At 40.6% G+C, this 15,523-nt stretch overlaps 1 protein-coding gene across 1 annotated transcript; it reads right to left on the minus strand.

The window, feature by feature from the left end:
• Positions 1 to 222: 222 nt before the first annotated feature.
• asmt (acetylserotonin O-methyltransferase) lies at positions 223 to 13,925 on the minus strand. Its single transcript, XM_026145547.2, has 9 exons — positions 13,813 to 13,925; positions 13,013 to 13,169; positions 12,225 to 12,399; positions 11,802 to 11,931; positions 10,928 to 10,996; positions 8,242 to 8,360; positions 3,184 to 3,324; positions 1,045 to 1,167; positions 223 to 561 (listed from the first exon to the last, which is right to left on the minus strand). The coding sequence occupies exons 2-9, from the start codon at positions 13,112 to 13,114 to the stop codon at positions 344 to 346; spliced, it is 1,077 nt and encodes a 358-aa protein (XP_026001332.1). The 5' UTR covers positions 13,115 to 13,169; positions 13,813 to 13,925; the 3' UTR covers positions 223 to 343.
• Between the last annotated feature and the right edge of the window lie 1,598 nt (positions 13,926 to 15,523).

A 15,523-nucleotide genomic window follows, 5' to 3' on the forward strand; every position in this document is an offset into this window, starting at 1 on the left:
GGAGATAAAGTTTCCAATTTGGAGACAAGCCTTAGCTTTGTTTCTGAGACCTTTTCAGCTTCTTTATGGTCCTTACTAGTGGCATGCAGGGCACCTTTTGTTCTTTCTAAGAAACTTGATGAAATTTCCTGTCATACAGATTAATGTCCAAAACAAGGACATTAGTTTAAATATCTAGAGTCAAACCTTTGATTATGCAATCAGAAATGCGACGCTGTAGTTATGCTGAAGAATTTATTCATTTTGAAATTTCATGGGAAAAGTGAAAACACAGGAAAGGGATGTGATTCCCCCCCCCAGGAGTGAGGCTTCACTCCTGGTACAGCATCCATTTTTTGTCATCTTATGCCTTTTTGTGTCCCAGCACCGCATCATAGATCTTCCCAGTGAGGCAGTGCCGGATGTTGGTGAATCCGGCAGCAGTCAACAGGGCAGCATACTGAACATCTGTCCTCTCTCTGCCCTCCGTCTGCACCAGCATGTTCAGGGAGTAAAGCTGAGCTGTAAGCGGGCCAGAACCATCCTCACTGAGCAGCGCCTCCACCACCAGCACAGCACCTCCTATAGCAGGGATAAAAATACCTGCTTCAGTTCTTTCCCCCTTTAAATAAAGTGTCCTGGCAAAGCTTGGAGACAGGTTTGCAAAACCAAAAAACAAAATAACCACACACGTTAAACCAATCGATCCAATGTGATGATCCCTACTAGGTGTTGCTACATCAGGCCACCTTTCAGATGATGATTATGGTTAATGACTGGCATAAGCCAAATCTGAGCCCAGGTCTGCTTTTAAACCCCACTTCCTTCTGTAAGCTGGCACTGTGACACTATTCACCATCCCGACTTTCTCATTTTTCTTTTGCTGCCCTCTCTGCTCTGTGATAGAGTCGGCTGCTTTGTGTCTGACTTTGATCAGAGTCAGAAGGACAGATTTCTCTGGGATCAGCTGCATTGTGGGATACAATCTGCTCTCATTTCAAGCAGATGAGAAAAAAAAAAAAAAAAAAAGGCGCTCATCCCTTTCACACTCAGATATGCTCAGACCTGGTTTGCAGGCTTTATAGATTCTCTGGAGTAGCTCTACGCAGCGTTCGTCTGTCCAGTCATGGAGGATTCTTGCCAGAATATAGAGTTCAGCTTCTGGTAGAGAGTCTTTGAAGAAGTCCCCTGAGAAAGAAAGAAAAAACACATCCATCCATATGAACATTTTAAAACTCCCTCCATTGAATTCCTAAGACACAGCTGCATTTCAGTCATCCAGTTCTGATGAATAGATTATGTGAATGGGAGTTCTAGGCTCTGAATTTAACCCTATAAGTCAATGCTAAAGTGGAAAGGATTCTCCTGAACACGTGAGCCATATGCATCTAGACATGCACCAGAAATGTAAACAGAGCGGCCATGATTAAAAGTGTACATTTGATACGTGTTGGTGGAACGAGCATGTCAAGTTAGTGACTCAAACTAGGCCGAGTGCTTCCCTTTGATTTAATTATTCCATGTAATTAATAATTCTGTTGACAAGCCTTCAAGTAGTAAGACATGATTCGTTTAGTGGTTTACATTCTCAAACCTAATTACTACTAAAGGATTATGTCCGTTATAAAATGCATGCAACCTAAAAATTACTAGAGCATATCTCCAGCTGCTGTCTTGTGCTGATAGTTATCAGGGAAAAATTATTTTCCTGCCAACACAGCACCGTTTCTGTAATATCAGTGTGCAAGCAGTAACTATTTTTTTTCTATGCCCATTGTAAGAGTGTCGGCATATTTGCAAGTTATGAAATAAAGCACACTGAGGCCAACACTCCTAAAAAGGCCATGTCACAGCTTCCATTGTGCTCAACACCATGATGGCTAGGAAAACAGCAGGAAGCAGTTTTGTGTCTGGGTTTAAGATTGCCATCTGCTGCAAACCTGCGCTCTGCCTTACAATAGCTGCTGTGCTGAAGGTAACAATATACATTAAAAAAGGAAGCAGGAAGTAAAAAAAAAAAAAAAAAAAAAAAAACAATTAGTATTCTACCCAATGTTTTCCAGCATGCCACACAAACTCTGGGAGAATGGCAGACTCATTTGATGACATCAAAATTCTCATTCTGCTTGTTTTGAGATCAGTGATTTTAAGACATTTTGCAGTAATGACAGGCATTATCCTGTCTTCCTTCTCTCTCCCCCCCAAACGCTTCGCCGCAGGCATCGGCCCCTCCCTGAGCCTGGTTCTGCCAGAGGTTTCTTCCTGTTAAAAGGGAGTTTTCCCTTCTCACTGTCACCAAAGTGCTTGCTCATAGGGGTCATATGATTTGGGGGGGGTTCCTCTGCATTATTGTAGAGTCTACCTTATAATATAAAGCACCTTGAGGCGACTGTTGTGATTTGGCGCTGTATAAATAAAATTGAATCCTGCTTTGGATCAGTGGTTCAGACTGATGTCATGTGTATGAGATATTTGCTTGACACCCTTTGGGCCCTTTAGTACCAACTAAGCATCACTGAAACACCACAGCCTCCCATGTGTACCCAACAAAGTAGCCAGTGAGTGTATATTTAGAGTTGGCCGACATGGATACCGAGCTGGATATTATGCAGGTGAAGTCAACTTGCTGAAAAACAACCAAATGTCTGCTTTTGTTTACCTTCAACTATTTTCTAAAAAAAAAAAAAAAAAAAAAAGCAGCTGGAGAATTCGTTTTCGCAAAAGTCACTCAAACAGAATCATGAAAAAATATTCAAATTAGAATCCATGTTTTGTGAACAAGGAAACATGTCAACTAGAAAAATGAAATAGTTCACTGATGTCTTTTGGGTAAGAACTGAAGAAAAAGTTTTATCTACACAAAACCCTCATTGCCATTTCATTGGGATGGTCACATAGCTCCTGTCTTTAATTTCCATAACCTTAGTATCAGCCAGTTTTGTTGACAACCCCTTGCTCTGTTTATGTAATTTGCATATTTAGATCTTATCAAAATGCAGCAGAACTGAGATAATGAGTCCTTTTAAAACCACAAGAGCTCAGAGTGTATCCAAATGTAGACTGCTTGTCAATAACATGTGAATTATGTTATAGACACCAGTCTATTGAGAAGAAAAGGGAAAGAAAAACATAACAGAAACACATGTTATATTGAGACTTATTCCTGCATCCATCAGGGGTTTTGCCAAGTAATAATGGTGTTACCTTCATGAAAGCTTATCCTCTGGTCATCCTCCTTGATAAAGTGTTCCTTGGACATGTGCACCACCTTGGGAAGGTCAAAGATTGTCACAGTGCATTCTGGGTAGGCTGACGTGCAGTGCTTGGCTAATGCCCCACTGCAGCCTGGAGAGGGAGAATTACCGTTAGTTGCAGCACAATGAATGCAGTCTTCATTAAAAGGACTGCATCACTCAAAAGTGCAGTCATACAAGCGGAACAGATGCTTTCAGGTAGAATCTGGTTATTTGCATGATTTGTATGCGGTGGCTTTGGGAATATGGTTCAGCTAACATTCATGCCAATAAAGCAGAGCAGAACAAATTACTTGATTTGACTAATCAGTTTTAGTCTGATTAGACTTCTGAATATCAACCTTTATGCTGGAATTCATTTGAAATCATTTTTAGCTATGAAAGCTGCCTGTTCTCTCAAGCAACAGTCAGTGCACAAATTCCACAGCAGTTCATTTCATCATTGAAGTCTCTTTAGACTGGATAAACAAATGTTTCAAGTGCATAGAGGATTACTTTGTTTTCCACTTTGGTGACGGTCCAACTTTTCCTTTAGTGCCATTAGTAGGTCAAACCCTTCCACCAGTGAGGATATGATGAGCAAGCAAATTTTTAGATCAGCTAAACATGAGCATGCAGGCATCCTCGGTGTGCATTTTAACATGAAATTAGCATTTAGGAGTTCAAAAGAAGCCATTAGTGTTCCTCTGAGAACCTTGACTGAAAATCAGACTTTATGAGATGGGAAGAGGCTTTGAATTGAGGAAATGAACAAACGTGCACATGGGTGGAAACAATGACTTAATGTGAAAATATGAATCCTTCAACTTCAGGCGTTGGCAGCATCATTACCATCAATTATGCCTCATAAAGCAAACTGAATTTAAAAATTCAGAGTGACCGATATGGAAAGATTGGACAAGAGAAAGTTAGAGAATGTATGAATGAGACAGAGTGAGACAGTGAGGTAGAATACAGGATCAAAGGATTTCACTTTACACAAACCTACAAAGGCAATCAGACTCCGGCTGGTGTTTGTGGGCATATATGCCAAACCATCTAGCCCTGTAGAGCCTTCCTCCTAGTATGAGTTGTTGCTGCTATATTGTATTCTTACACAGCTTTCTATAGCCCCTACAAACACCCACCTAATACCATATTTGGCTCACATCAAACAGGGGTCAGTAGAGGAGAAAAATCAAAGAGCAACAAGGGGAAGCAAAACCCAGACACAATATGCTGTTGGAGTCCTCCCCAGCTGACCCGACTGTCTCAGTTTGTTAATGAAATCCTTTGATGACGGTTTCAGATTATAGCAATGCAACAGTTATTGCTGCATTTTAAACTAGTCAATGTCATGAGTGCAAGTTTCCTGAATTTTTATCCACATGGTCATTTAAATAAAAATCATAAAGAATTAGGATTTTATTCTCATGGAGTTTTGTTCATTGGACAGTTTAAATCCAAACTCATTCTGGTTTGCACCCCAGCAGTATTGTGTCAGCTGGATATTGTTGACTACATCTGCATCCAATGCAGTCACAGAAGGGGCAACTTTATTTTGCACATACCTCACAATGGGGAGTACTGCTCAGCCTGTGAACAGTCAAGTAATGCCTCTGTTGCTCTGGAGCAGCTTTCAGAACAAGCTTCAGCATAATTACATTTTTCCTTTATAAACCAGAAGGTCTTTTTCAAGCTGGGGAATGGAGCTGAAGAGGATTTCCTTTGGGGAAGGCCTAATACACCCCAGAGAGATGCATATTGACGAGTGTGCAGATTGAAGTGGCGCCATGCTAGGGGTTGGAGGTGAGGATATATTGGCCTTAAGATGCAAATATTTGACCGCCTGTCATTTGGAGTTGCCTCAAATTTATGGATGAACCAATTTAATTTCAGGAAAGTCATCAGAATGACACTGCTGCTTTAAGTGGCATTTCCTTAATACTTTGAGATTTTGTTTGCAGTCTAACATTAAAACACCCTGTCCATATTCTGATGTCTTAAAATGCATTTGCAGAGAAACAAATTGATTAACATGAAAGTAGCTTGAAAGGTTTCAGTTTGCTTGTTATGCAGTTACCATTGATCAAAAGGAAACAATTAGTTTTTTGTAGGCGTTTACCTAGGAGTCAAATTTAGTTACGTCTAATAGACCAAATGAACCTCATTCACTTTGAATGTTGTCAGGGTTTGGGACACAGCTCACATGTCGTTTATAGTGAAGACATGTGACTTAACATTCATATCCCCACAGCAGAGTAGAAAATGATGTTTTCCCCACAAAGATTTGGCTACTTTTGAATGTCCTGTCTACAATCAGAGCCAGCACTACCAAACCAGTTTCAGATCAGCACAAATGCCCAAATGTATACATGCAAACCAATTCCCACAATTGGGCTAATTTGTCAGCCCAATGAATTTGATTTAGTTAACTTGGCCACATATAAAGATGAAAATATAACTTGCTTTCTTTTTTGCTGCGACTACCTCCTGATATGTTTCATACATTAGTGGCATAGCCTAGAAGCAGACATTTCAACAGCTGTAAACTGCAAACACTAACAAGCTATGGTGGGCTTGTTTTTGTTCCTTTCCTAGTTTTGTCATAATTTTCATTACTGTTTATAATAGTGTTTCTTAAAACCTTATTCTGCAAGTCTCTCATTAGAGAGATTCCCTTGGGGGGCATATATAGAGAGATGTCTTGCCTAGATGGCAGTTTACATTTTAGAGGTTTAACAGTGGTTGTAACCTTTAAGTTGATCATCCATTTTAAACAAAAACATGCCTTTTAAATTGCCATTAAATGTCACATTAAAATCAATGTAAATAAACCCAGGGAAGGCTCTTTCCAGAGATGTGCACACAGTGGTTTGTAATCCAAACCAAATCAACTAGTTGACAGAGTGCTGGACAGAAAGAGCTCCTGAGCAGCAGGTGTGCACAGACACAACAGATGCTGTGTGAGACTGTCTAGATGGGATGCTGCAGTCGTGCCCTTGAGGCTCCTACTATTTCCCCAAGCACACACTTTTCAGGGATGCAGCATCATGCATAAGCATGAACATACAAGCCCATGCTGAGAAAGCCACAGAGGGGTGGGTAAAACACTGTACACATGTAGGGTTCCATGTGGGAGAAGTTGTTCTTTTATTGGCTTCACAGCACCCCTATGTGGTCAGTAGTGGTGCTACAATGTAGCCACCTGTGGTACAGCGATAGTCAAAGTAGATGCTGCATCTGTTCTCAGTGAACTAAAGGTCAGTATGCGTTCAGTGTCTGTTTAGTAGTTCACCCAGTTTGTACAGCGCAGATTCTCTTAAACATGAATACTGGACTTTCAGGGATAAGCATCAACATTTTAATGCAAGCACCACATTGTCAGTGGGCAGAGCCACCTGAATTCAATTGGTGCATTGTAATGTCACCCAGTACAAGTACAGAGCTGAGAATACACTGACCTCCTAGCTCAGCTTGATTCACATGATGGCAACAGACTCAATATCTCAGACAAAAGCCTTTTCCAGCTTTTATTCATAGTATTTTTAGGATAGAAGAAAACTCCTGTGACTACCCTTTTATTTGTTCCTCCATGCTTCTTTTTGATCTGTTCCATTGTTGGTTGGCTTTCCTGCATAGCTTTACAAGCTCTGTTCTTATTGTGTTTGTTCAGTATTTCTCTCCCTCAAAGTTTATTCATTGTGCCATTTGCTCTCCTTGTAAAGCATTTTGTAAGAAACCTGCTATTCAAAAGACGCTATGAATAAATCTGACTTAAAGCAGTACACGCAGAACAGTGAAGAAAGCTTCCTTTCAAGTATCCAAAGACAGGTGACTGCTGTGAGCAGCGTCTAGTTTCACATATATTTAAAAAAAAAAGGCACATAAGCTGTTCAGTTCAACAGTTGTTACAATTGTATTTACTGGCTTATGCCCAATTCTAGTTTGTGGGGAACTTCTTGTGATAGGGGTAATAGGATATACATTTGTCATGCGTCTCCATACCTGTAGAATCAAGTTAAATACAATCCACCAAAATGTTAGATGGTGTGTAAAGTGTAAAAATATTTGTTCCAGTCTTGTCTGGAATGAGATTCTAGCTGCCTAACCCTGGAAATCTGCATTTTGTTTAATGAGTCAAGTGTTTTGGTAGGCACTGCACTGCACTGATGTTGTAATAGATTGAAAATGTGGTCTGGCATCATCTTACTGAAATGTAGAAGGCCTTCCCTGAAAGACCTCTTAAGGAGCGCATCTGCTTTTCAGCACAGATTCTCATTTTCCAGATTTGGAAGTTACCAATAGTACAGATACTAATCCACCCTCATATCATCACAGATGAAGGCATTTGAAAAGAGTGCTGATAAGCCAGATGGTTTCTCTTTCATTCATATTTTTCCAAGGAGAATTACAGATTTTAACAAGTATGACTCAGAAAATGCCAGCAAATAAGCCAAATCAGGCTCTAAGAACTTAAACCACCATCGCAGCTAACAAATACCAAGTTTTGGCCTGTGAGGAGATTAACCCAGATGCTGGTTCTGTTATACTGTAGATGTTCAAAGTCTTGACATTGAGGAATAGTCTGAGATTTTTCCAGTTTGCAAATGTAATTCTTTGCAAAACAGAGTATAAAGGAGCATCCTAGCTGAGCTTCACAGAAGGTGGCCAGTTTTTCAATCTTAACGACCTGTTGCCAATTAACTCATTCCAAGTCTTCTTTCAGCTGCCGAAATTATTCCAATAAATAAATAATGTTTAATACAAACTGAGATCGGGTTGCCTCGAATTCAAGCTGACCTAATATTTTTAAGGAATGACTCTGTTTAAACATCTTTGTTCCCGCAGGTTTTTTCTTCCAGATCCTATCAGATCCAAGACATGGTTACTAAAAGGTAAATGAAGTCTTTGACTCAGAAGGTGTGGGGAGATCAAAGATGCGTACACTGCAAATGTGCGGCTGACCCAGCAGCTGCTCAGTTAAGACAAACTTGGACGGACTTATGGAAATCTGATGAAAACTTACCTCCAAGGTCGCAGATGACTTTGAAGGGGGAAAGGTCAAAGGCTGTGACCACATCCTTACCACAGATGTTCCAGATGGAGTGCATTAACTGCATAAATTTCACCATTTCCTCATCAGACCTACACACACGAGAAACATTGGTAATACTTTCGTCGTCTCAATGCATTGTAGGAAAAGTTTCATTTTCTGCAAGCGATCGCCTAAAGGAGGCTTCTTGCTGCGACACACACACACACACACACACACACACACACACACACACACACACAAAGTCTTGCCCTGTGGGGACACCATGTTGTGTGCGTGCGAGACAGGGTGAGGCAGAACAGAAGAGCCTGTGGTGACTGCTGCTGCTCTGAGGAGTCTCCACCTCATCAACCAGCACTCCACCCTGCCATGAGGGCACTGTGCATACAAACAGCCTCCAGTTTGTAACAGAATTTATCCAAACTTCAGGGTAGCAAAAGCCACTTCCATCTGACGCACAAACCAGCTTCAGACGACACAGTGACCTCAAGAGTAACTTTGAAAGTGAATCATTGTTGCTTCAGACACTGACTGCACTGGATGGGAAAAGATGAATTGACTGTGAGGTCAAACAGCAGACTGTCATCTTCAATTTGAAAACATTTGGGGTATAGAATGATGAATGCCCCCCCAACGACAATCTTCAGTCGTTTTCCTTCATGAGGAATACATTTACTTGAACTCTCATCCCATCTCTAGTTCTATTGAGTAAAATGTGCTTAGCCTGGTTTTCTGTCCTCGTCCACATCATGATATTAGAACTGCATGACGTGTCTTATATTATTCAGCATCCCCCAGTCTCCATCATCTCTGCACTTGCTGGAGACCTAGCTAATGGCTTTCTGTTGCTCCAGCCTCTGCCATCCTGGCTGCAATAGAATAGTTTGAGCAGCAATGTTTAAAATATGATTCACCAAGTGTTGTCATGTTTTCTGACAAACTATTGCAGTGTATTCCTGCACTGACAGCTGATGGGAGACATGAGAGCCATTTTCCATTATACTGGAGCCAGTATAAAGTACAATCACACAGGTTCAGAACTGGTTACTCCAGCATGCATATCTTTGGACTCTGGGAGGAAGCCAGAATCCCCAGACAGCACATGCAGATTCCACACAGGACTCCAGCAAGCTAGTCTGCATTTTAGAGCCCAGACAATATACTGATGGGGCACATATTTTCAATTTGTAGATCTACTGTAGTGGCATTTATCATGGCAGCAAAATTAAAGTTCAAAAGGCAAACTGATGCCTTATGCTTTATGAATTATGCTTCATAGTTTGTTCACCAGCACAACTTTCCTGCTGGTAACATTCATGTTTGGAGCCACAACCAACCCAAGTCAGTGAGAGCATTACAAGTAATCCATGATTTTGTGACAATCTCAATCTTATTAAGGACTCAAATAACCAAGTTAGAGAAATCAGTTTTGCTCAGTGCTTCAACATCTGTATTTCCTGTCAATTTCATGCAGAAGCACAAATTCAGCCAGTGATCGTTTCCTTTTATATGCAATCCTCAAATAGACAAGAAATTTGATTCTGAAACCCTCCTAGTCAAATAAAACTCATCTTCAGAGTAAAGTGTTTTACTGTTAAAGGGCATGTGTATCACAGATAGCCAAAGCCAGACCCCCTGTTCGCTCCAAATCATCTGCTTTCTCAAGTATAAGAACTCGAGCTCTAGATGAGACTTTGCTGTAAATTATTCAGGTGCAGTACATGACTGGTTAAATGGCTGTGAGTAAACAGGAGTGACTCATCCAGCCAGTTTTGAATCATCCTGCTCCCTGCTGCAGCACTCCAAGAATGCACTGATTTCAGTGGTTGTTTTCCCCCTTACCAATTTACCCACAGTATTCACAGGGGGAATCAGCTGGGACAAACAACTGCTTCTCCACATTAAACTGTGTGCAGGTGCAGAAAGTCTCTCATGTAGGGCATTTTAATTTACAGTCAATTAACATTCAATTGGAGAGTCATCAGCACAAAGGTGTATTGTTTCTCTCATATGCTTCATGGTTTTTGCATGCATCCTTGTTAATGAGGTTTATTCAGTTATATCAGCTGCAGTTTCAGAGTACAAAACGCTAAAAACTGCAAGTACAAAGAAAATTTAGCTTTATGATATCTGCTTAATGTGTGCCCAGGTTCACTACACTAAAGACCTCTTTACTTTGGTGCTTTTCAGTCCTATGGAAAATAAACTGTCACAGTTTTGCAAATCATGCCATAAGGATGTTTTATTTATATTTTTATTTATTGCCATTTGTTTCTGGCAGCGATTTACAGTGCACGGCCTCAGGGAGACCGCTCAAAACCTATTAGCAAACAAAGTGAATTTTTATTGCATGTGATCCCTGAACACCGCAGATTGGTGAAGCGTTAAAACTGTGGGCACCAGATACTATAAACACATGAGTCCTAAAGGACAATGGCGGTTGCATTCTCTTTGCCCCAAGCTTCCTCACATCACTGCCTGTCCACACCCCCTCTGTCTCACACAATACCTGCCTTCAAATGAATTCCAGATAGTTTTTGTAAATAGAAAAAAAGAAAACAAAAAACTGACAGACAGGCTCAAGATGGAGAGACATGGATGGAATGCAAATGTGGTAAAGTGTGCATTTCGTCTGTTTACCACAAAGGGAGCTTCTCACCTGTAGATTGCTTCAAACAGGTCTCCAGAACTGACTCCAAAAGCCTTTTCATACTGGGTTCTTCCCTCTCTGGGATAAGGCAAAGAAAGAATTACTTTATATGACAACCATAACATGCAATTATCTGGTTACATGAGACTTTACTAATCATATTCAACTCCTATGATACGTGAGCATTTCACAGTCAGTTCATAAGATTATATCCCAATTTGGTAAGTGGCACATGCTTCGTTCAGCTCCTGCAAGATCAAATTAGTCATTTTGATCAGTGTCTTTGTCCTTTGGCATCTTCAGTGAATGGTTTTTCACCATTTTAGATAAACTACAGCAACAGTTCATTCAGTCACACTGCCTGAAATATGCTGGCAGCCCACCACCGGATATGAGAATCAAATCAATTTTAGGATTATGTTTTTTAAAAAAAAAAACCCACAGGAAATCCAGCCCACAATCTTAAGCTACAGGTCAAAACTTACATTCTCACAGCTCATTGCTAACTCACTTTGGTATGCTCAAATCTTAAACTCCAAGCATGTGTCAAAGTTAAATGTTTATAGAAGTACTTTAGTGTGCCGGGCATTGTTCAATTTTCTAACACTATATAAAGCATAGATTAAATTTTTACATAAAATAGGCAGTTTAATAGAAACTGAAGAGCTTACTCCTGTAAGACTAAAAAGGTAATGATCTAATAAGCAACAAATATCACTAAGTGCTTGACAAGTGGTCTGTCAAGTATTGAGAAAAATCAAATTAGAAAATTGGTTTTATCATTAAAAAACATTTTGATAAAATTTAAATTGGATGGCAGTTCTCAACCTGGACACTGGATACATTTCTAAGCTTGTGATGTGGTGATGTTCAGTGTACTGACCTGACGGCATCAGTCAGATAGTGCCAGCAGAGGTAGATTGTTTTGGAATGGTAATGGATGGACTGGTAGAGGGACAAAGGACTGGAGCGCGTAAGAAAGAGCCTGGCCTGCTCAGTGTTACTGTAAGACACTGACAGGTGGGAGAAGGGGTGGAGTAAATTACTGAATGAATGCATGCATGCAACCCTTTTACTTCATATTTGAAATGACGTGATATCTGAAGAAGGGGAGGTGCTCAGGTAGGAAGTGAATCTCCAGACGGATAAATTACAATAATCGATCACAAGTGTTAAATTGTGGGCTTGTAAATTCCAATTTTCTTCCACATTCATATTTAAAACTAGTTCAACCTTAAGTGACAATTAGTAATGAGAACTGCTACATGGCTCACTTAAGTTGTATTACTGATGTGTGTCGGCTGACCTTTCCCATCGTCTTGGTGTCTATTGAGGAGCTGCATGCCAGTGCAGGCAGCCAGCAGCCTCTCTGTGCCATCCAGACTCGCACCCACAGCCTGACTGATCTCTGCTGCAGACAGGGAGCGCTCTGAACCCAATAACAGCTCAAACACACCCAGCTCGCAGGATGTGAACAATGTCTAGGTCAGTGAGCAGAGAGAATAGAGATAAATGGAGAGGCAAGTTAATAGAATAAATTGACTTTTAAAGAATGTTATTAATGAACTTCTATTGGGTAAGATTGGGTTCATCTACACAGATTAATATAGATGAAAGTACTTTTGGCCAGTTCCTCTCAGAGCTGCTAAGTCCTGCATGAACTACATAACATATCAGAGACTACTGGTGAAGGGGAAAAAAGGGCACATGCCTGCTGTTTTGAAGTAACATACCAAACATAGGTTATTAATTTTGCTGACATTCTGGCTCACATTATTTCCAGCATTTTTTGGTCCAATTATTCAAACAAGTGTTTGAAGTAAAAAGACTTTCCTTTCAGAACCCTTTAATTTTGTTTCTTAAATACTGTAATTTGCCAGTCAACAAGCTTCAGCATGCAGCATCTTTGCACTATATACACGATGGTTTTCGATATCAAGACCTATATAGTTTAATAGATGATGTACTGATTATTATGTTGGAATTTGTGTTACATAATTAACCAATTAGTTAATGCACCACTGAAATGTCAAGTTTACAATCCAACACATGTCTGCATTTGACCTGTATACATATACGATGTACATATGTTACCTTGGAGATCAGGAAGCCTTCGATATACTCCATTATTCTTTTAGGGTACACGTCTGCAGTAGGCGACACCTTAATTGGAACCATTTTCCCACCGTCAGCCATTGCCACAGATCGATCTTCCAGACAAGAGAGAAACGTGCCTTCTCAGTTGTTACACCTGCAAGAGGTTTGCATGAATGGCAGTAAGAAAAGAGGCAGACTAAAACTACACAGCGTGCCCACCCAGCAGCAGCAACGAGTGTTGCAGTGGGCTAAGCTGATTACAGCCAGATAACCTAGATTAGAGCATGGGCTCAGTGTGTCAGACAAAGAAACAACTCTGAAAATACTGCTGCCTTGTTCATTCTCGCTCAGCCACTGCATTCTCATACCAGACCCAGTTTCTACAAAGATTTCATCACCCCAAATCCAATAGTGTGGGATAGCCAGCTCTTTGACAGGACATAAGAGCAAAGTGTGCTGCTTACATTTCATGCATTAGCACTCAAGTGATACTATGTCACCATATATTTCTTAGAAGCACACATTCATTGTAATTTCATTAATCATTCAATCCGTGATGGTCATACTTGCAGCCACACAAATATAAAGCCAGCAACCAAGACTTAATACAACTAACTGAGCCTCCTTATTTTCTGATACAAACTACACTTACAAACATATTCAGCACACGTACGGTTTTGTACCATTTTTTTTTGTATTTAATGTAATGCACTTTCTATCTGTTGTGCACACATTTGGTTAACTTTATGCTCAACAACGTTAAACTACATCAGACAAAGGGTTTTCTCTTGTTTTACCAGAGCTGTGCCAGGGTCCGCTTGGGTTCTGAGGTCTGCTGGTACCAAACAATATTCTACCCGCCACTGGAGCACTATTACATACAAGAAGCGCTAATTGGGACATACCAAGTGTTGCTACATCATGGGGAGAGGAGTATTTAACTTAAATACGTTGTTGATTTTCTTTGCTTTCTGAATTAGTTATTTTGAATATGGCGATTTTTACATAAATAACTATTAAAAAAGCTTTTGTTTTTGTTTCTTTGTTATTGGATATGTTTTCAGTGTTTGTTCCACTTGATTGCCTAAATTGGCCAGTACCAAAATGATCAATACTTGGTTTGTTTGTTATTTTGTATCCTGGTGCTTCATTAGAGCTTGAGTTTAGTTGACCGCTTTTAAGGGTCTAGAACTATACTTGACTTTGGAAAAAGTATTTTATTTGGGGAGTGGAAATAAAGCCCTGTTCCAAAACCTACTACACGACTCACACATGGTGGCAGTGCAGTGATCAGCCACCTTTCTCTTTTTATAACTATAATTTTTCTACTTTTTTTGTTTCTAATATGGCACCAGATGCAGTGGATGAAGATATCAACTAGCTAACATTAAAGGAACTAGCCACAATCATCCGGGCCTTGATGCCACAGCAGGAGGTCAAATTGAAACAAGAGTCTAGGACAAAAACTGTTTTTAAGGCAATTCAGCAGTTTTAGCTCTTACAGAAGAAAGCACAGGCTTGCTCTTCCCAGAGACCACTTCAGCTGATCCAGAACCACAGGAAGTTGTGATCTGGTGGTAAACCACCACCAGGTCCAAGATAAGACACCCTCCACAAAATAAGAGAGCCAGTATTCCCACAGGTCAGTCAAAAAGCTCATGAGCCAAGGTTACAAAAATTTGCAGAAAATACTGAGCCTTCTGTCCTCCTTACCTTTGAGAAAATTAGAGCCTGTAGAAATATGACTGGGTTTCCTGCCTCATTCTTCTGTTGAGGCTGGAGGTGCTGGACTATACAAGGATGCTGATGAGTCAGTTGCTGAATGTTGAGGCTGCAGACGTGACCTTTTCCTGTGGTGCTGGGAGATCTGCCTGTTCTTTATAAGTTGTTAAAAATCAATACAAAGCTTTAATCCTGCTGGCTGTTACTGAGACCAAAGTTAACGGTCAACGTGATCACTTCCCAACTTATCACATCTTACTTATGTTTGATGCTAAGGAATCAGCCTGGAAAGTCTCAGCTGAGGTTGCTCCAGATGTTCCCTCGAGACTTCAGATGCAGCAAAATGAACCAAACTTGTCAGCCATCTTGTTAAGAACTAAAGAGAGACAGTCTGTTGTTGATGCTGAGTGCAGGGAGGAGTTTTCCCCAACAGAGACATCATTAACCATTACCATTGCAGCGGAACAAGAAATGATAGTTATACAAGCAGGGGATATCACACCCACTACACCTGGCTTGTAGCCACAGCCATAGGAAGTGACTGGACAAGGACATGACCACTGCGACCACTAAACATTATTTCAGTCACCCGGGATTGTGCTCAGATGTTGCTGTTTTGTATGACTGGTCCCCATTGTCAGATGCCAAATGCCCCCACCCACCTAACAGATCCTTGAAATGACAACTCTGCTCCTGAATCTGGGTGTGATGGCCACATTTGCAGTCAGAGCCATAATGAGCAACCTTATCCCAACAACTGACAGTGTCTGATTTCATGTATCGCAC

The sequence above is a fragment of the Astatotilapia calliptera genome, chromosome 16, assembly GCF_964374335.1.
Source record: "Astatotilapia calliptera chromosome 16, fAstCal68.1, whole genome shotgun sequence".
NCBI lineage: Eukaryota > Metazoa > Chordata > Actinopteri > Cichliformes > Cichlidae > Astatotilapia > Astatotilapia calliptera.

Coding starts and splice junctions, on each gene's coding strand:
- asmt (XM_026145547.2), bottom strand. CDS start 13,114: ATGGCTGACGGTGGGAAAATGGTTCCAATTAAGGTGTCGCCTACTGCA. Junction 11,932..12,224: donor ACACCAAGACGATGGGAAAG/GTCAGCCGACAC, acceptor CCCACCTGTCAG/TGTCTTACAGTAACACTGAG. Junction 8,361..10,927: donor CTGTTTGAAGCAATCTACAG/GTGAGAAGCTCC, acceptor TCGTGTGTGTAG/GTCTGATGAGGAAATGGTGA.